The following is a 21183-nucleotide window of genomic DNA, read 5'->3' as shown; positions in this document are numbered from 1 at the left end:
ATGGAGATGGTGATATAGACTAGGAGAAAAAGAGGAAGCAAGTTGTGTAAAGTCAATCTAGAATCGCCTTCTAGAATCACCACAGGTAGCCCTGCAGCTTTCAATCTGATTAATAGAATAATGGAGTTGGAAGAAATATTGGGGGTCCTGTTCAAGTAGGAGACCCAATACTATTCCAGATAAATGGTTGTCCAGATTCTTTTAAAAACCTACAGTGATGGAACACCCACAACATTTGTCCCTTTAGCTTATAACCGGAGCATCAATTTACTTCCTCCTGCCTGCAGAAACGCTGCAGATTTCTAGGCCAAATAGAAATCTTATTTGGAAGTTTTTAAAGGAAATACTGGGTGATTACTGGTGCTGTTTTGAAAGCTTCCCAGAAGAGAATATGTATAGGGAAGAGTTGCTGCGACTGGAAAGATTCAGAGTCAAGTCCCCACAGGGCATTCTGATGATGAAATGTAGTTTCAGAGGTCATAATAATGCTGAAGCTGTGATTTGTGTATTTGTATCGGGCAGGACGTAAAGATGGGGATTGTGCCATGTCACCACATCTGTATCATTTGGAAGTAATCTCAGTTTGTCCTAACATCTCTGGTTTAAAAATAGGCACTTACGGAACACAGTCAGTCAGTCACCAGTGAAAGATGCAGAATGAATTCCTAATGCTTCCTTACTTGAATGTTAACAATTAACCAGCAGATGGAGATAAAGACTCGTGGAGAAGTAGGCAGGACTATAAATATTGTATGAACTGATCATCATCAAGTTTAGAATTTTAAGAACAAACTTACTGGGTTTATGGCTCACCTTTTCTAGTAAGCTCAAATAAAACAAAATTGGAAACACCCTCCCCCCGCTCGGTTAATTCCCAGCAAACTAAACATGGGTAGATCTTTATTGTGCTCCTTATTTGGAATGTCGAAAGAACTGATTGCTATATGATTACACATAGGTGTATCCCTTAAAACAATTGCAAGATTGGCCCAGAGATTTACCAGGCGGGCATGTGACTGGCATAATAGGTTGTAGTTGGCACCTTCTGCCTACCTGTTCAGTAGGTCTACTTTGAAAACTTACTGTACTATTTATATTCTTCAGAGTTCATCCAAGATAGAAAGAAATATTCTTGTTTAGAAAACAAGGAGAGGTGCAGTTAGATCCCCTTCCATATTCCTTCAGTGTTCTAGCGTTATTATTTTTTTATCAGAACCTGGCAGGCTTGAGCCTCCCTATTGCAAATGCAGTGTGTCTAATGATGGAGGAACCAGAAGCTGCAGGCTATAAACATGAGATAAGGTTGTGGCAGCTGTGCCTCTATACTGGAGTCTAGCAACATGTTCAAAAAGCAGGGACTGCATAAAATTTTTGTTTAAAAGTTCTTATTCTGAGAAGGCGGCAGCTTGGATAATCGGATTCCACTTCTGATATTGAAGAAAGGAAGCACCTACATTTTGTTCATGCTCCCCACAGCCATATCTGATTGCATCTAATTCCTGATTTTTACTTATATTTATTGTGATTTTCTGCCATCCTTTCTCTAAGTAAAAGGTGGTAGGTGTCTTTGAAGAGAGGGAACAATTCTCATTATATCCCTAAAACAACAATTCTTTAAGGTAGAGAGGATTGAAAAAGATTGATGAGACCACTGTTGCCCATTAAAATCCATTTTTACAGAGAAGCATGAGCCTGGATCCGTGTGGTAGGTCCAACGCTTTTACCGTTATAATAAGTAGTCCTTGACTTATGACCATTTAGCGACCATTCAACAATATAATAGTGAAAAAGGTGATTTAACAACTGTCATAACATCCCATGGTCACCTGGTCAAAATTCTGTCACTTGGCAGCTAGCATGTATTTATGATGGTCTCAGTGTCACAGGATCACACAATTGCCATTTGCCACCTTCTCCAGGGGGGTTCCCAAGAAGCAAAGTCAATGGGAGAGGCTAGATTTGGTTAGCAACCGAGTGATTCGCTTAACAACCATGGGAAATAGGTCCTAAAATAAGGTGTAACTCACTGAACAGCTGCATCACTTAGCGATAGAACTTCTGATCCCTATTTTGGTTGTAAGTTGAGAATTACCCTATTTATGAGATGTATCTGCCACCTCTGTCCAAACAAACAATCAGTTGGATTGGTTGCTCTGGAGCTATTCTCCCCCCCCACCCCGCCCCAATCTTTTATCACCAGCAAACTCCTCCTAGAAAATCTGGAGGTTATCTCAAGTGATTTATTAAACACGGAGCAGCTGGGTTAATGGAGTCGTGACCATTTGGTTGGCTACGCATTCTTTTTGCAGAGCATGCTAGCTCTGAGGCAAGCTGGCATCTCTGCCTTTCCCATTGCTGAGTGAAAGAATAATGGCAGATGGGGGAGCGGTCCAGAGAGGAAAAGGGGCAGAGGGCCTGCTCAAACCAAGTAGTGGCACAACCTGGACTTCTTTAGCGGCAACACAAGTTCTGAAGATTCCATAGCTCTTACATGGTATTTCTTCCAGAAGGGAACAATGCCCTAGCTGGCAGTCTGTCCATAATCCCCGGAAGACAAAGATGCCCCGGACAAATCTTTTGACCCAGTATTCCGTGCAGATAGTGATCATCAACAGACAAGTAGCTACACAAGAGAAGAAGATCCCACTCAGGCGGACCCAGTCATAGACCTTCAAGTTCTTGAACCACACAATGATGCGCCAGTTGGAAAGGGTCTCCTTGTAGCGGTTCATAATGATGGGTCAGTGGAAGGATCGAGACCGAACGCACTCTCTTCTGAACTTCGGGACGTACTGCCTTGTGGATGAACCGTATAGAACCTACATCCCCAAAGGAACGACTTTGTCTTTTAGATTACAAAGTTTTCACTTGGAACCTTTCTTCAGAAATGTACCGTAGTAAGGCAAGACAAGGTTTCCATAGTAACCCCAGTGTTCTGGAAGTTCTGAAGAAGCTTGGTTAGTGTGTTCCTTCCATTGGACGTAGGCCCAGAGTGGGCATCTATAGCTATGACTGCTTTGCCACAATGACACCCGCATTGCTCTATGGCGTCGCAAGCTTACCCCTTTCGGATGTGCATACAATGTAAAGATGCATCATGATGGTAGGTCTTCCCCATGTGCAGTGCTGCTGTTGTCTGATGATAGTGCCCCTCCAGGGGGCACTATGGAAGCCCAGTAAAATGACCAGAAAACTCTGCAGCTCTGGATTAGCAGAAGAGAGAGTCATTTCTACTGCAGCACTTTTGCAGTGCATTTTTGTGTGATTGCTTTATTTCCTGCAGACTGATCCCTTTATTACCTACATACTTTGCACTGGTAATGATTAAATCAGAAGAAAAGCTTCTGGTATTCCTTTATTTGTTTACAAGGAAATCTCGCACAATTAATTGCTGCTTATTTACTCCCGTGGATTCGAAAGCAGAATTCTAAGCCGCTAAAGGAAACTCTTCCGCACTATTTTTTGCTATGGGTTGTCCCAATGGGTAATAAAGGCAGAACTTGAACAGAGGCATTATTTAATTCAAGGTACCCAAACAACATCCAAAGTCAATCTTATGCAACCTGAACATAGCTATTGTAATAATTCTTTTTTTAAAAAAAAAATCATAAAAATCAGAATACATTGGAATGGAGTAATTTGCAAATGAAATGATTGGACATTTCTTGAAAAGTGAGTGAACAAATGATATTTCCAGAAGGACCAGTGAAGCAATCTTGATTTTGAAATACCAAAGAGGATTTGCATGGTACTAAGAGCAATGTTTCTCAATCTTAACAACTTTAAGAGTTCAACTCCCAGAATTCCCTGAAGATAAGTAGAGTCTCACCACTCTGCCGAGCTGAAGATCAGGAGAAATAAATCCTTTCAGATTAACAGAGGCCTAGCAGACCTCTTAAAAGCCACTGGTAATTTTGCCACCTGAAATCACAATTTTGCCAAATATTTTGGTAGCATAGTCTAAGGGGCAGAGTGAGCTTTGGGGGCTGCAAATATAGGACCTGATTATAGAAGATTGCCCTAGGTCATACTCCAGAACCATTCCCCAAACACACTTGATAGGCCATAGGTCAGCGTTTCACAACCTTAATCACTTTAAAATATGTGGACTTCAAATCCCAGAAACATTGCCATAAGCGATACCCAGAGCCTTACTTGGCAAGCAAGCTAATTATCAAAATTATTCCTAGTTACCAAAATTTCTATAAAACACAAGATAATAGTTTTGGAAAGTGAGCAAAAAACAAACAAACGTATAGCTGAGCAATGCCCCGGAGATGGGGAGATGCCCTGGTACAGGGGAAGCAGAGACGAGGCACCATCTCTGCTGAGAGAAAGCTGTACAATTGTGCTTGCTCTCTGGTTGATCAAGACGTTCATATTCTTTCATAGCTAGAAGATTGAGCGTTCAAGGAGCCAACGTGGTTGAAAATGCCTGCAAGGTGAGAGAACAAGAGCAAGTAAAGGACCAAGAAGGCCAACCTTCGATTACCCAGGCATAATTGTTTTTGAACAACTGTTCTAAGGTTATGTTGCACGTGGGTAAAAGCAATAACCCATAAATTATCGCATAAATATATTGTTCTTTCCACTGAATGCAAACATTTTAAAAAAAATGGCAGGAGAATGCAATTCTTTTGAAGAGAAATGTTCTGATTTTATGCAAATGTTCTGGTCTCTTGATTATGTCCTTTTCTAAGGCAGGAATCCATTGGGTTCATGGAAAAGGGGCATTTTCTATGGAAGCTCAAGCCAACTAAATGTTTACAAATATCCTCCGTTCCCAAGGTGATGACTGTTTGTCCTATAATACAGGGGTCCCCAACTCCCGGGCTCTACTGCCTGTTAGAAAGTGGGTTGTAGAAGTGAGGGAAGCTCCATAGGCACATGCACACGAAACTACTCCCTTCCACCCTCACCAAGTCGGTAGAAAATTTGTATTTTCCAGAAACGGATTGCTAATGTGAAAAAAGGTTTGGGACTGCTGCTATAATACTTAAGGTTCTTTTTTTAATCTTTGGATTATTGTATGACTCTGAATATTTTCATCTGTGAACCATCCAAAATTGCTGGAGGTTGGGCAGTAGAATGGCATAGACCAATGCTTCTCAAATGTGGCTGCTTTTGAGTTGTGTGGTGGCCTCAATCAGAATTCCCCACCCACCATGCTGGGAATGGAAGCCCGTGCATCTTAAAAGTGGCCAAATTTGAGAAGCACTGGTCTATGGAGCGGTCGTGTTGGCATAGTGCAGAGGTGTCCAAACTTGGCAAACTTTAAGACTTGTGGACTTCAACTCCAGCTATGCTGGCTGGAGAATTCTGGGAATTGAGGTCCACAAGTCTTAAAGTTGCCAAGTTTGGGAACCCCTGGCGTAGTGGTTAGAATGCAGTATTGTAGGGTAATTCTGCTGACTGCCAGCAGTTCGGTTCTCACCAACACAAGGTTGACTCAGCCTTCCATCTTTCCAAGGTTGGTAAACTGAGGACCCAGATTGTTGGGGCCAATATGCTGACTCTGTAAACTACTTAGCGAGGGCTGTAAGTACTGTGAAGTGGCATGAAAGTCTAAGTGCTATTGCTATGGATTAAAATGGTGGAGTTTAAGAAACACGGCTCTAGACTCACCAGCCAAGATAAATAGGGGGAAAGTGATCCATCCCAAGTAGAAAGACCATTCATAGGAGACCTGGATTTCAGGTGATGTCTTCTCCTTCCATGTTTCAGCTGTATACACAGCTAGGGCTATTAGAATGAAGAATCCTTTCCGGGGGAAAAAAAAAAAAGTAGCGAGAAGATCAGTGTTGGTTAACACAACTCTGTGCTGATTCACCCATGAGGTTTTTTATTTCCCCCTTTGGTTTATACATACATTGCGCAGGAAAAGTTTGTATTCTCTGGACACAAAGTGTTTAAGGCCCTGAATTCACGCACTGGCTGCATTTGCACGTCCCCCTTAGCCTGACTCAACCCATTTCCTGAGTTTGCATGCTCCACTGAATCACGGACTAACCCATGGGCTGAGAATATAACTGCTGCTGAGTTTATACGCTAAGCCATATAGAACCGAGTTTTCGACTAAGTAAACTTAGAAGGTTGTGCAAATGCATTTCTAGCCTTTCCCTGATTCAATGTACAGTATTATATGAACTTAGCCATTGGATTAGAGTCATCCTTCTCTGAAAGCTCCTCTGTGTGTCTACTTTCATTTCTCAACTCCTGAAGATGTTTGAAAGGGATACATCACGTTTGTGAAACCACTTCGCCAGGTAGACATCCCAAAGAAAAGACAAGTCATCCTTGATATATGACCATTCATTTAGTGACTGTTCAAAGTTACAGCGGCTTTGAGAAAAAGTGGCTTCAGCCTTCAAACTTACAACCACTAGAGTGTCCTCATCATCACTTAATCACGATTCAGACCACTAATATGAATTTTGACTGACAGTGGCTTGCTGACATTGGTGGGAAAGTCGGTCCCATATTTAAGAGCTGCAGGAGTCACAGGACTGGCTCTTTGGTAATCCCAGAGCAGCTCCTCTAGTCCATGGCAGGCCAGTGCGCCCCGGTGGAGGAGCAGCTGCTCTGGGATGACCAAAGGGCCAGTCCTGTGACTACTGCAGCTCTGGAATATGGGACCGACTTTCCCACCAACGTCAGGGAACCACCCTGGGGCGGATTTCTCTCCCGTTATTGGTCTTACCTTCCAGTTCCAGCTTGCGTGGTTCTACTCAAGGTAAGGTTTGTGCTTGGCCAAAGGGAGGGGACCAGCAGGTGGGTGGCACAGCTTTGGGTTTCTGCACAGCCTGGATTATTTGCTTTGGGGGTATGTGCTTTGGGGAAAACATTTCTCTGCGTACCACCAAAATGTTCTTGTAGACCACCAGTGGTCCCTGGCCCACTGGTTGGCACCCACTGGATTAAAGGAATAGATGTTGCCCCTTAATGCAAGACATTTCCCAGAATTGTCAATCTCTGGAAAACCTTAGCAGGTGAAGTCCACCAAGCCTTTTACTAACACCCTCTAGGAACTTCCTAGTAATATCCTTGTTTCTGGAGGTTTCCTCTTAAGTTGCAGCTTTACAGAATTGCTTCTGGCTGTTTGGTATTTGGGGTCATGATATTGGCTCGGTTACCAAAGGCTTCAACCGAGCGCTGCTTGTTTGAGAAGACAGTTGAAACCTTATTGAAAAATAACTTTAATCCTTCCCAGATCCCTCCCAGGAGAGGGTCTCTTTGAGATCACCCTCCCCATGACTGGAGACCTCTGTTCATCTTTGGTAACACCTACCAGCCACGAAGGCAGCCACGGAAGCGATCCAGGGTTTGCCCAGGATGCCACACACGGAAGGCATGAAGGTGGCAATCAGGAAGAAGAGTAATGCCAGCGCCACCAGAGAAGCCATAATCAAAAACACACGGGTAGCTATGATGTAACCTGCAAGCAAAGTTATAGATGCAAAAGGTTAGGTCTATTTTCAATCCTTATTGAAGTAATATTTGTTTTGTTTTCATCATCACATGATCACATGTTTATTTATTAGATTGTGCCTTTATTACTTTATAAGTAACTCAGGGTGGTGAACCAGAGGTGGTATTCAGCAGGTTCTGACCAGTTCTGGAGAACCGGTAGTGGAAATTTTGAGTAGTTTGGAGAACTGGCAAATACCACCTCTGACTGGCCCCGCCCCATCTATTCTCCGCCCCCTGAGTCCCAGCTGATTGGCTGGGTCTCCTTTGGTTGCCCTGCACAGGAGAATGGAGCTGGAAAGCAGGCTAGTGGGGTGGGGAGGGAATGGGATTTTGCAGTAACCTTCTCCCAGGAATAGGGAGGGAATGGAGATTTTACAGCATCCTTCCCCTGCTAGGCCCACCAAGCCACATCATGCCCACCTAGCCAAACCCACAGAATGGTAGTAAAAATTTTTGAATCCTACCACTGTGGTGAACATACATAATATACCTTCCTCTTTCTGGGTTCCCCACAGCAAAAACCCTGTGAGGTTAATTTGGCTGAGAGAGAGTTGCCCAAGGTCCCCCGTCAGCTTTTATGCCTAAAGTGGGACTAGAACTCATCATCTCCCAGCAATTGGCTCAAAGTCACCCAGCTGGCTTACCTGCCAGAGCTGGGACTAGAACTCACATCCTCCTGGTTTCTAGGCCAACATCTTAACCACTGCTCCAAACTTGCTCTCAATATATCAGAGCATCCTCACCCCCAACAGATAGCTTGTTCAGAAAACATTCTAACTACCTTCCAGAAAGGGAGCCATCAAGTGGGGCTCATGGCCTCAACATTTTGCCAGTAGAGTACTGCAATTTGCTCTACGCGGGACTGACTTTGAAGACTATCCAGAAACAACAGTTGCTACAAAATGTAGTGGCCCCAGTACTGGTGGGTCTTACCCACTGAGAGCACATTATACCTGTGCTTTATGCCCTACCTGGGGAGGGGGAGGATCAAATGTGCCATCAGTCATGAATCCTTTCACACTCACACCCACAAGAGATCTAAGTCCAGCCCACCATGAATTCCTTCTGCCCTTATCTACCACCAATTTCCTTTGGCTGTTAGTACAGATTCTTGTAATAACGTTTGCAATAAATCTTTATATCCATTTGAACTGTCTGGATCTCCTGATTTCTCTGGCGCCTGACAAAGACACAATACACACAAATGCTGATGCCCCTTATTGGAAATACTTAGAAAAAAAAATTGAAGGCCTTCCTGACATAAATCTTACCTAAGGCATCCTTTACAGCAAAGCATTGGCTTTCGGCTAACCCAGTGTTCATGCAGTACTGCCATAGCCCACTGTGGGACGTCCCAGCAGGAGCAAAAGATACTTTCCAGTAATCGGTGCTGAGCGCCATCAAAAGTAAACTGATACTCAAGGATGCCATCAGCACACTGAAGATACGGCAGCACAACATCCTGATGCAAAGGCAAAGGTGTTTCAACAGTCACTTTGCTTGTATTCCAACTTTTAGAAACCCTAGGGGAAAAAAAAAACCCAACCAGATTAAATGGAGACAATTTATCCCCAGGAGACGGACATGGAATGGCATTTGAAGAACTATATGTGAGGGTGTTTATCTCCGTGTTTCACTATTTATTGTTCTGTTGGTGCAGGAGAGTGTGGTGAAGTCACTGGAGTAGATGGGATCAAGAGAATTCTTGAGGGTTTTTCCTTTCCCCTGGTGGCACAGTGGTTAAAATGCAGTACTGCGGGCAAACTCTGCCCACAGGCTGGGGGCTCTAAGCCTACAATGCTATTGTAATTATTGTTTGATTCTGAAGACAAATTCTCACAGCTTCTTCTACTAGATCCAAAGGAGGTTAGTTATAACCCTCAAATATTCCCAAGACTGGCTGAGTCTAAATTCCTTCCTTGGTTAGCCTAATTATCTAAACAATTTACCAGGAAGTTAATTTCCCCCTTTCCCTTGCAATATAGAAATAGAAACAAAACTCCATAAAGCCAAAATAATAATAATACAAAAAACCCAAACAGCCTCCCTCTAAAAGTAGCAGAAAAGATTTGAGTGGGTGCAACCTTTCAAATTCTGATTGTGGTGGCATCGTTTCTGATTGCATCACTAGAATGTCATGCAAGCTAATGACTCATTATTGGAAGAGAGGGAGGGAGAGAGCACTTACCCCTTTATCCTTCAGCTGTACCTTGCAGGATGAAACAGAATGAAAAAAGAGATCAAATTGCTGAAAAATCACTATTTTGTTTGCAAATCCAGAGGTTTGAGCCAATGCTGTTTTGGGATCTGCAAAACTGTAGTGCATGGGAGCATATAACCTGTGCACAGGATTCCCACCCTGCATTTGAAGATTGCACGAAATGGGATTGGGGAGAAAGCTCAGGCAGTATAAAGCTAGTTGACATCTTTCTTCCATTTCTGTGCCATGCTGCAGTGTCTCTTTTTCTTTCCCTGGATGTCCCATTGTGTTTCTTTCAGATAAGGCATGAATAAGATCCCGGGAAACAATCATTTCCTTCTTAATGTATAACCAGAATAACAGAGTAAGAAGGGACCTTTGGAAGACTTCTAGTCCAATCCTCATCGTAATTCCTCTTTTCTTTCAGAGTACAGTGTTTGTGACAATGATGGACATGAGAATTCACTTCCCCAGGGAGCATATTATAGAAGTGCTTCCAAGGTGCCACTTTCCATGGGGAAGGTTTTAGAAAGATCTGCAGCAGCAAACCATAAATGCAACAACTAACATTCTCATTTCGAAGGGGGATGAGATGCAGGCTGAATCTAGTGGTTACCTGAAGCCTTTTGCAGAGTCAACCAAGGACCTCACTTCAAGCCACTTCCTGCATCCTTTTTCCACGCTTGAATGTCTCGGTGACCTCAGCAAAAGCTCAGTTTGAATGGGTGGGTTTAGAGAAGAAGGGGAGGGATGAGCTTTCTTCCGAAACCCCTCGTTATTTTTTTTTTTCAAGACAGGTGATGATCTACATTAGAGTTTCTTAAACTTTCTTAAACTCATTAACTTTATTTTTTATTTTATTTTTATTTATTTTGTCAAGTGATTATAACAGGTATAAGTATAAACATAGTTACGAATACATGAAATGGATATATATATATATAAGAAAAATAAGAAACGATAGGACAGGGACGGTAGGCACATTGGTGAAATCATCTTGTTGTGGGTTTTAATTGTTTCAGCTCATTATTTCTCTGCAATTTGAGCTAAGGAAGTGGACCAATAAACTGGATATGATCATCTGGCATAAAGGCCTCAAAAGCCTTCTTGGGTAGTATTTTCGATTTATATATTGGGCTCCCAGGGAGGAAAGAGAAGAAACAGGAAAAATGTGGCAACAGCTTTTTGAGAATGGTGGCAACAGCTTTTTGAGAATGGCGGCAACAGCTTTTTGAGAATGGCGGCAACAGCTTTTTGAGAATGGTGGCAACAGCTCTTTTCTCACAAATGCCAATCAGTCCATTACCCTCAGCAGACCGAGATGCAGAGTTAAGAAACGATAGAAACTGTATCTTTAGCTCTGTGTGAGAAATACTAACTTTAAGAATCCCCAAAGAAAAATGGGTTTTCTCATTTGTAAGGAATTTAAATGAAGACCCCTATGGGAGTTTGGTTTTGTGTGGGATCACCCCAGCAGCACTTAGGGGCCAGAATAAGCTCTTATTTCCAAGGGGGAACCCACCCTCCAAAAATATAAAAAAGGTCGCTGTAAAAGGTCTCATGGTTTAACCATGTGTGCTGCAAAGCTAGAATATTACATCTTTCCGGAGCTGCAATACTGTGGAAAAGAGCATTTTCTCCTGACTGCTACTTGCCCTCTGCAGTTGATATGAATGCGTTAGAGTTGGACAGAAACATTTGTCAGTAACTCCCAAAGGATGCTTTTAAACTTTGGGTTATTCTCTTTTGTCCTAAGTTTTCTTTCTTTATGGACCTCCTCTGAAAAAAGTGAGAAAAAAACCAGAGATATTTCCATCCTTACCTGAATCTTCTTGTAGAATGGTTCTTTCCTGGGACGATGATGATATGAAGAATAAAGGCTGAAGGAAGAAGGTTTGGAAAGAGAACCTTTCAAATGCTGTAAGTGTAAAGACTGGAGAGCCAGCAAAGCTGAGATAGAATCTTGTCTGGATACTTTAATGTCTCAAAGATATTAAAGCTCACCTCTATCTTTTTTTGAGCTTCGCCCACCCACTTCCTCTCCCTTGTTCACACTTCTGTTCGGGTCTGGTTCTCTTCTTCACACTTCGCTTCTGAGTTTATGATGTGTTTGTGGCTTCATTTATTTTCATTCCTATCTGTTAATCTGGAACTAACTTTGCATGCAATTACCTCTTGAGACCCAACATGAAGTCAGGAGCAACTTGGCTACTTGTTTTTTCCTCAAGGTAAATGTTTCTCAAGTTTGGCAATTTGAAGATGAGTGGATTTCAATGGATAGATAGATGATAGATAGATAGATAGATAGATAGATAGATAGATAGATAGATAGATAGATAGATGATAAATAGGTAGGTAGGTATGTAGATAGATGATAGGCAGACAGACAATAGTATATATGATAGATACATGATAGACATATATATATATATATGGCATTCGGCTTTGTTCAGGTATTTTCCCACGTTATAGTAGTTGTGCTTTTAAAGTTGTAGCGACATTTCAGCAGAATCTCATCTGCCATCATCAGGCTTCTGTATACACACACACACACACACACACACACACACACACACACACACATGATGTATGATAGATAGATGATAGATAGGCAGACAGATACTGTAGATAGATAATAGATGATAGACAGACAGTAGACAGTTGATAGATAGATAGATAGATAGATAGATAGATAGATAGATAGATAGATAGATAGATAGATAGATAGATAGATAGATATCCGGCAGGCAGGCAGAATAGGACTGAAACATTTGGAAATAAATATTTTATATTGGGGAAAACAGCATGCTGACCACAAGCAATTCAACATAGATTTGATATCATTAATAAACAGGAAAATGAAGTGTTTTTTTTCCAGCGTCTTTGCAATCCTTAAGAGAGAGAGACACACACACATTTCAGGCAGGCCATTTTGTGATTTCAGAATCTCGTGGGATTTCTTCAAAGCAATCCACCTTACGCCCTTGGGATCTGCGTGTCCTTCTCTCCTTCCTCCCAGAAGAGAGAAGAGGAGGCGGAGGAGCTCCAGATGGAGGAGGTGACAGACTCGCTGCTTTCCTTGTCGGACAAAACAGCTCCGTGCATCAACATATGCTGGTGGGCCACAAGCCCTAGAAAACCTGCAGGTGGATAAAGAGGGGAGAGCAGAAGGCCATGAGAATGAATGAATGAATGAATGAATGAATGAATGAATTCTTTATTGGCCAAGTGTGATTAGACACACAAGGAATTTGTCTTGGTGCAAATGCTGTCAGTGTACATAAAAGAAAAGATACAGCCATCAAGAGTCAAGAGTCATAAGGTACAACACTTAATGATAGTCATAGGGTACCATAAGCAATCAAATCATACAAGGAAACAGTCGATATAAATAATAAAGATACAAGCAACAAAGTTACAGTCATACAGTCACAAGTGGGAGGGGATGGGTGATAAGGAGGGATGAGAAGATTAATAGTAATAGTAGTGCAGACTTTGTAAATAGTTGGACAGTGTTGAAGGAATTATTTGTTTAGCAGAATGATGGCGTTCGGGGAAAAAAGTGTTCTTGTGTCTAGTTGTTCTGGTGTGCAGGGCTGTTGTTTTAACACCCACTGAATCATTTTTGGGACCTTCTAAATGGGTTATGTTTACAAGTAGTCCTTGACTTCCAGCAGCTTAGTTACAATGGCATTGAAAAAAGTGACATAGGACCATTTTTTCACACCACCGTTGGGACCTCCCTGTGGTCAGATGATCAAAATTCAGACTCAAACATTTATGACCATTGCAATGTCCCCCACGGTCACTATTTGATCCCCTTTCGCAACCTTCCGACAAGCCAAGTCAGTGGGGCAGCCAGATTCAACTTATCAACTATGTGACCAACTTAAAACTACTGCAGTGATTCACTTAACAACTGGGGCAAGAAATGTCATAAAATTGGGCAAAACTCGCCTAACAACAGAAATTTGAAGCTCAGTTGCAGCGGTAAGTCAAGGACTACTTGTTTGTGCAAGGGGAAAGAATATTTATTTATTTTTCTCTTGCCATTTTTATTAAAGGAATTTTTAATAAGATAAAAGCAATGCAAATATTAGAAAAGAAACAAAGGATGCAGAGCAAGAGAGGGAAAGAGAAAGAAGAAGCTTGACATAACATGACATGATATGGAGCATCTCATAAGATGGCTGCCCACCTTCCACTGAGAGAACCCTGTACTTCCCCAGTTAGGAAACTGATCCTAAAATTGCACGACCACCTCACCAAAACCCACCCTCTTAAAAACCCACAAATGATATTCTTCCATCTCACCGCTTAAAATAAGGAAGGGACAAGAGGTCCAGGCCAGATAGAAAGGCCACTGATAGGAGACGGCAGATGTTCTGCTGATGCCGTGTGTGGAGATCCGGATGGTGTAAATGCTTAGGCCGAGGAACACCAAGGCAGCTGTGGAAGCACAGGTAGAAGATCAGCTGGATTCCTTTGAGATGCTTGTTGAATCTTTTTTAGATGCTTGTTTTTATATTTTAAAACAAGGTTATCTGAGTAACCCTCTGACCTCCGTGGGATTGGCCTGTCCCACCCGCATAGGCAGAAGGGGCACACTGTGGACATTGGTCCAGGAATTCTAGCTGGGGGGGACTCTGAGGGAGAGAAGGAACAGCTCACAGGGAGTGGAGGTGTGGCTCCGGAGGTTGTGGAGGAGGCTGGGGAAAGGCTGAGGCTGGCTGGGCAGTCAGAGGAAGAACCAGGCCCATCCCCTCTGCATCCTAGGACACGCAGGGAGGAACGGAGAAGGCAACAACTTGATTTGCGAGAGAGGAAGCGGCCATGATCTCCCTCACTGGTTGCAGCTGGGGAGAATAAGATATAAGAGAGACAATAAAAACACAGGTTGCCAGAAGCAAGCATGTTTTATTTTGGGCTGAAGTTATCTTGGTTGGCATCCTTCCAACAGACTGTGCCTATCTCCTTGAATTTGGTAAATACTTCTCCTGTTCCGTTATGGAAATTTTGTAGTTTGTTTGGTTTTTTATTTCACCTCTATGTGCTGATTAATTTTGGACTGTATTGCTTTCTTTTGAAGACTATTTTTGAGTACATTTTATCTCCAACTGAGTATTATTGAACAGTGGGGCCAAGTTGGAGGCAATAAAGGACATTTATTTATGTTTTGGATTTTTTTACGTTTGTGTTACACTCGGAGTCATCACAGGGTGAAAGAGAATAGCATTTTCTGCCATGCAGTGGCGGTTCTGTGGGCGTGGCTTGGTGGGGGTGGCGAGGGAAGGTTGCTGCAAAATCCCCACTCCCTCCCCACCCCACTAACCTGCTTTCCAGCTCTGTTCTCCTGTGCAGGGCAACCAAAGAAGACCCAGCCGATTAGTTGGGACTTGGGAGGCAGAGAATAGACGGGGGCGGGGCCAGTCAGGGGTGGTATTTGCTGGTTCTCTGAACTACTCAAAGTTTCCGCTACTGGTTCTCCAGAACTGGTCAGAACCTGATGAATACCACCTCTGCTGCCACGGCTCCTGACCTTGGAACATTGTCCCTCTGGGGTGAGATTCTCCCTGATCTTCTCAGCCTTCTGAAGGACCCTGAAGACCTGACTCTTCCAGTTGGCCTGGGGTGCCAATGGAGGTTTTCATACTGGGGGTAGTTAACAAATTGAGATAAGACCCCCACCTTCCCCTGTGTGCATTTTGCTCCCTTCCTTGTCATTCTTGTTCATTTTTAAGGAAATTTTAGTATTAATGTTCATTGTCTTAATGCTTTATCTTGTTTTTATTGGCTGTAGCATATATGTTTAAGTCAGTCAGTCAGTCAGTACCAGTAGTCAACTCTGAAGCAAACCTAGCTGGGGCCATTTTGGAGGTTTCAAGGTTGCCACAGTGTGAAGAAGGGATAGGGAGGGGGAGAAAACACTGTTAGATGGGGGTTTGTAGCCAAAACAAAATTGTTTCCTGTGGGAACCAAGGTCATTCCAACAGGTGGCTGGAAGGAGGAGGAGCACCGTATCCAGGCAACCAGCCAGCACCTTGATTGGACAATGTGACTGGGGAAAGGGGAAACTTTTCACTTTTAATCAGGTGAAAACTATGGGAACTTTCAGTCTGTTTTCACCAGCTTGTGCCAATATGATATCTCCAATAAAACTGTTCTTTGAGGAACCTGTCTGCCTCAGAGTTATTCTTTCTGTGGAGTTATTACTTGGAACCCTGAAGTAAGCAAGTAAGTAAATAAGTAAGTAAGTAAGTAAGTAAGCATATTTTTAGTAAAATATACCATAAATTTTTACCTGCAATGAAAGATCCCACAGAAGGCACCAGATACCGGTATGTGGCAGAAGTGGTGGTGTAACGATAAGTGATGCTCATAAATGAAGCCCCAACGAATCCACAGAAAAGGGCCATTATCAGGAGGGTCTTGGCACCATTGACATTGGCTGTGGTGGTAATGACAATAAAATAAAAGACCACTTGTTACAAGGTTTGAGACCAGGGCTCTTCTCTGCATGTGCATACATGTTTATACACATCTTTCCAAATCTGAATTATGCATCAATCAAAAATGGCTGGACTGTAACAGATCATTTTATAAGTCCATATCAGAAACCTTCTCTAGCCTTCCAAGATCCCATATCTAAGGTACCAGAAGCAATTATTGACATATATTAGGCTCTTTCAAATTAGTCACCCTTTTACGCACTCACCAAGGAATGTGTGCAGATGTGCATTTGAGATACCCCAAATGTAACTGCTAGAATGTTCTGGAAAACCTAGTAGAGATTTATTCATTTATTTATTCAATTCCTGTAGCCGCTCTCAAATCAAGTGACTCTGAGTGGTGAACAATCATAAAACAATACCATAGAATTAAATATATACGGCAGCTGAGGAAAAAAGTATCATCATGAATAAATACAGCCAGGAAACAGGTCCTTTGCTACATGATGAGAGTCCCAGGCCTTGTGAAAGGGCAAGAGGGTTGGGCTCATTCTCAATTCTGAAAGGAGAATGTTCCAGAAGGAAGGGACTATAGTAGAGAAGGCACCTCTCTTAGTCTCCACCAGCCAACTTTGTTTGATTGATGAGATTCATTGGATGGGATCTCAACCTGGATGGACCCAATTGGATGGGTAAAATCATGGGGAGAATATGGTCCCTGAGGTAACTTGGATCCATGGCAGCAGTGGGATTCTATCTGTTCCGCTACCAGTTTGGTGATCGCGTGTGTGCACCGAACACATGCGCACCTAATGTGTGCATGCAGCTTTCCCCACACCAGCTGAGGCCTGCAGCGCCAATCATCTGAGAGGATAAAGAAGAGAAAAGCGCAGGGGTGGGTGGGATGGCCGATCCTGCACTTTTCTCTTCTTTCTCCTCTCAGCTGATCTTCGGAGGCCTTTTTTTTAAAAAAAACTACCAGTTTGGTCAAACCGGTCCACACTGGTGGAATATTACCACTGATCCAAGGGCTTTAAATGTGACAAACTAACATCTTGAATTACACCCCAAAAAACACAGGCAATCAATGCAGCTCACACAGAGGTCGTGTTACACGTGAGAATATCCAACACCATCGGCTACAGTGGTGGGATTCATTTTTTTTTACTACCGGTTCTGTGGGCGTGGCTTGATGGGCATGGTGTTGCTTGGTGGGCGTGGCTTGGTGGGTGTGGCAGGGAAGGCTACTGTAAAATCTCCATTCTCTCCCCACCCCACTAACCTGCTTTCCAGTTCTGTTCTCCTGTGCAGGGCAACCAAAGAAGACCCAGCTGATCAGCTGGGACTCGGGAAGCAGAGAATAGATGGGGATGGAGCCAGTCAGAGGTGGTATTCCGAACTACTCATAATTTCTGCTACCGGTTCTCCAGAACTGGTCAGAATCTACTGAATACCCCCTCTGATCTGCTAGCCTTGCACAGATATTTTGTACCAGTTGAAGCAAGGTAATTTAGAGGTGCTCTGTGAGCAGACATAGAAGAGTTTTAGAAGGTACGGTGAAATAACCCAACAAGGTTAAATAGCCACTGTGGGATGACTCTTGACTCAACCTTGAAGAAAGAGTTCTGGAGAAAGGCCCCGTCCCCACAATGCTGGGAAACAAAGGTTGTGGATTCTCTTACGTGCAGAAGCAACCAGATCAGGGCACACCAGCGTTAGACAGACTTTCCAAAGGCCACTGTAGTAAATCTGCAACTCAGTCTCAACTTTGATCCATTGATGGTCCATGATAACATAAACGAGACTAAAGAGAGTGCTGAGGGTGAACCCTGTAGCCATTCTTTCACTCCATGACATGGTTGAATTGAAGAAAATTGAGGCTTTTCTTCATGCAGATATCTTCTTTTTAGGGGAATCTCTTCACACCCAACCCACATATATGGAGAAACAGTGAGTTTCTAGACAGACACTGGCTCAGAATCTGCCCTTTGTTCCTTGGAATGATGAGCAAATCAGCATTCTGCACCATTAAACCTCTCATGCGCACCCCATTCCAGGTTCCATCACTTGCTTCTTGGTTAACATGGCTGCCATTGGACATTCCATCAAAGGAACATTTTCAGCCGGCAGGTGTGGTAACGCTGAGATTGAATTTGTTCTTTGGTTTTCTTCTTCAAATGAGAGTTTTCCTATTATTTTCACAAGCTACTTTTGAATTTATTTTATTGAAGCAGAGTGATCAAAGCACTGTGGTTTGTAGGCTCTGGAGGTGGTGGCCTAGAGGTGAAGATACTCGCTTCCCACTCAGAAGGTCGAGAATTCAATCCTAGGTAGCTGCAGATGTTTCTCTAGGTAAAGGTTCCCCTTGCACATGCGTGCTAGTCGTTGCCGACTCTAAGGGACGGTGCACATCTCCATTTCTAAGCCAAAGAGCCTGCACTGTCTGAAGACGTCTCCGTGATCATGTGGACAGCATGACTAAATGCCAAAGGCGCGTGGAACGCTGTTACCTTCCCACCAAAGTGGTCCCTATTTTTCTACTTGCATTTTTACATGCTTTCGAACTGCTAGGTTGGCAGAAGCTGTGACAAGTAATGGGAGCTCACTTCATTATGTGGTGCTAGGGATTCGAACCACCGAACTGCCAACCTTTCTCCATCGACAGGCTCAGTGTCTTAGCCACTGAGCCACCGTATCCCTTTCTCTATCTATGTTTCTCTATCAGGACGCAAACAAGAAAATATCTGCTGCAAGCTCCACATAGATGACAGGAAGGGCATCCAGCCAGTAAACGCTTTGCTCCATTCAGTCACCATAATTCCACCCCCAAATAAATGGATTAAAGGGTCGTAAAAAAGAAAAGTACAAGTTCTGTAGGACTGTAGAATGTATTTCCTTTGCCATTATCCTTCTTATATATCTCTCTCTCCTTTGTGCTGCTTCCTCAGCTTCCGTTTTAAGATTGCAAGTAAGAAAGCGATAACTTGGGGACTTAACATCTAAAGGAGTTTGGGATCTTCAGCTTGGAGGAAGAACAAAAAGCAACCTCTGGCTCCTTCAAATATTTGAAACAAAGTCATCAACAGATGATGGAGCAAATACTATTTTCCACTTGTTCCAGTAGGTAGGGTCAGGGGTGGGATTCAAAACTCCAGCAACCAGTTCACTGCCTGGTTGCTGGGTGGGTGTGGCCTATAGGAACTTCCAGTACGGCCATTTTTCACCTTCCCCAAGGTCCGGAGGCTTCCCTTGGGCCCCTGGGAGGGTGAAAAAGGCCTCCCCGGGCTCCAGCGGGTCATGGGAAGCTGGAAACAGGCCGACCTGGAACTTCCGGTTTGGCCTGGTTTTGGCCTTCCCAGAGCCTAAATTTACCTGCATCCAAAACAGGCCATGGGGAGACTCCGGGGTGGGTGGGGCGGGGTCAGGCAGTTGGTTCAACTATTGGGTTCAGCGAACCAGATGTAAATTTAACATCCGGTTTGCATCGTACCCCTGGGAATGGCCCAAACTTAAGGAGGAGAATTTTAAATGAACAGGAACAACACAGTTAAGCCATTTAGGTGATAGGCTCCTTCTGGTTTAAATGAGGGGCCTTCCTTCCTTCCTTCCTTCCTTCCTCCCTCCCTTCCTCCCTCTCTCCCTTCCTTCCTTCCTTCCTTCCTTCCTTCCTTCTTTATTCGAAAGCAAGAAAACATTTTTCCCTTACACAGAGAGTAGCACGAGCAAAGGAACACCAAAACGTGAGATATTAAAATTGTGTGAAGTATGAATCAGTCAAATAGTCAAAAATATCAGTGCTGCATTTGGATATGTTACATTTTTATGTGTTTCCTTGTGTGTGTGTGTGTGTGTGTGCGTGTGTAGGGAGGAGTTTTTATTTCAGAACGAAAGTACATGAGCTTAAGATTCTTCAATGTGAACTTACTGCAACGAAAAAAAGTCAGAAGTCACCGTATTTTATTATTGTTTTTAATTCCAACCCCGCTTCCTTCACTTTATCTCCTCTATTCCCTTTCCTTTCCCCTTCCCCCATTGTCTTTAGTTCTATTTTATATTTCTTCAGTCTTCATTGGTAAGTGCTGGTGCCAGTTACACTCTCAGTGCCGTGTATCCAGGTTTAGGTGAATCTTACGTTGTCTCACCCAAATTCTTCCTGTTCTGCATGTAAAGATCGTTGGTAGAGTCTTCCTCAAATACTATCAGCATGAAAATGAGTGCTGGGAGGAAATTGAGAAAACTCAAGCTGTTGGTATAAATGGAGTACAATCATTCTGCAGCAACACTGTGTTTCAATACGTACACAGTCACCTCTATAATTAAATAAATAACCCCCTCAACACTGTCAAGCTACTTACCAAGTCTGCATTACTACTGTTATTACTATTAATCCTCCCATCCTTCCTTTCACCCATCTCCTCCCACTTATTACTGTATGACTGTAACCTTGTTGCTTGTATCCTAATGATTTTTAGTGACTGTTTCTTAGTATGATTTGATTACTTATTATACCCTATGACTATTATTAAGTGTTGTAACTTATGATTCTTGACTCTTGACAAATGTATCTTTTCTTTTATGTACACTGGGAGCATATGCACCAAGACAAATTCCTTGTGTGTCTAATCACATTTGGCCAATAAATTATTCTATTCTATTCTATTCTATTCTATTCTATTCTATTCTATTCTATTCTATTCTATTCTATTCCATTCCACTCCACTCCACTTCACACCACTCTACTCTACTCTACTCTACTCTACTCTACTCTACTCTACTCTACTCTACTCTACTCTACTCTATTCTCCTCTAACATGTGCTGTGACTAAACAGCCAAAGCACTTGAGAATGTCCATCCTTTTTGAGCTTCATGTTGACAAGGAACATTGTTGTTTCATTTCCTCATGCCCCTCCCTCACTGCCCCCCCCCCCCAACTCATCTGGGTTGTGTGGGGATGTGATTTGCAAACCTTTGGCTTATCATAGCGTTTCTGAACCTTAGTAACTTTAATATGAACTTCAACTTCCAGAAGTCCCTAGATAGCATCTCATTGGCTTAGCGTGATA

At 42.9% G+C, this 21183-nt stretch overlaps 2 protein-coding genes across 3 annotated transcripts; both read right to left on the bottom strand.

Annotated features, from left to right (window-relative positions):
* Positions 1 to 3345: 3345 nt before the first annotated feature.
* Positions 3346 to 11708, bottom strand: LOC113448195 (protein NKG7-like). 2 transcript variants are annotated; one of them, XM_087939402.1, is made up of 6 exons: positions 11493 to 11708; positions 9659 to 9679; positions 8742 to 8993; positions 7289 to 7435; positions 5626 to 5760; positions 3346 to 4435 (listed from the first exon to the last, which is right to left on the bottom strand). In XM_087939402.1, the coding sequence occupies exons 3-6, from the start codon at positions 8929 to 8931 to the stop codon at positions 4377 to 4379; spliced, it is 531 nt and encodes a 176-aa protein (XP_087795528.1). In that variant the 5' UTR covers positions 8932 to 8993; positions 9659 to 9679; positions 11493 to 11708; the 3' UTR covers positions 3346 to 4376. The 2 variants fall into 2 exon arrangements, with proteins under 2 accessions (XP_087795528.1, XP_026574581.1); XM_026718796.2 differs by lacking the exon at positions 9659 to 9679 and having other exon boundaries at positions 11493 to 11705.
* A 938-nt stretch (positions 11709 to 12646) lies between these two features.
* LOC113448222 (protein NKG7-like) lies at positions 12647 to 17976 on the bottom strand. The gene is made up of 4 exons (XM_087939437.1): positions 17802 to 17976; positions 15972 to 16118; positions 13985 to 14119; positions 12647 to 12810 (listed from the first exon to the last, which is right to left on the bottom strand). The coding sequence occupies exons 1-4, from the start codon at positions 17974 to 17976 to the stop codon at positions 12647 to 12649; spliced, it is 621 nt and encodes a 206-aa protein (XP_087795563.1).
* Positions 17977 to 21183: the final 3207 nt, after the last annotated feature.

The sequence above is a fragment of the Pseudonaja textilis genome, chromosome 10, assembly GCF_049901715.1.
Source record: "Pseudonaja textilis isolate UNSWEBS1 chromosome 10, rPseTex1.2, whole genome shotgun sequence".
In the NCBI taxonomy this organism is placed as follows: domain Eukaryota; kingdom Metazoa; phylum Chordata; class Lepidosauria; order Squamata; family Elapidae; genus Pseudonaja; species Pseudonaja textilis.
The sequence above is the reverse complement of the archived record's forward strand: the minus strand, read 5'-3'. Positions and strand labels throughout refer to the sequence as shown.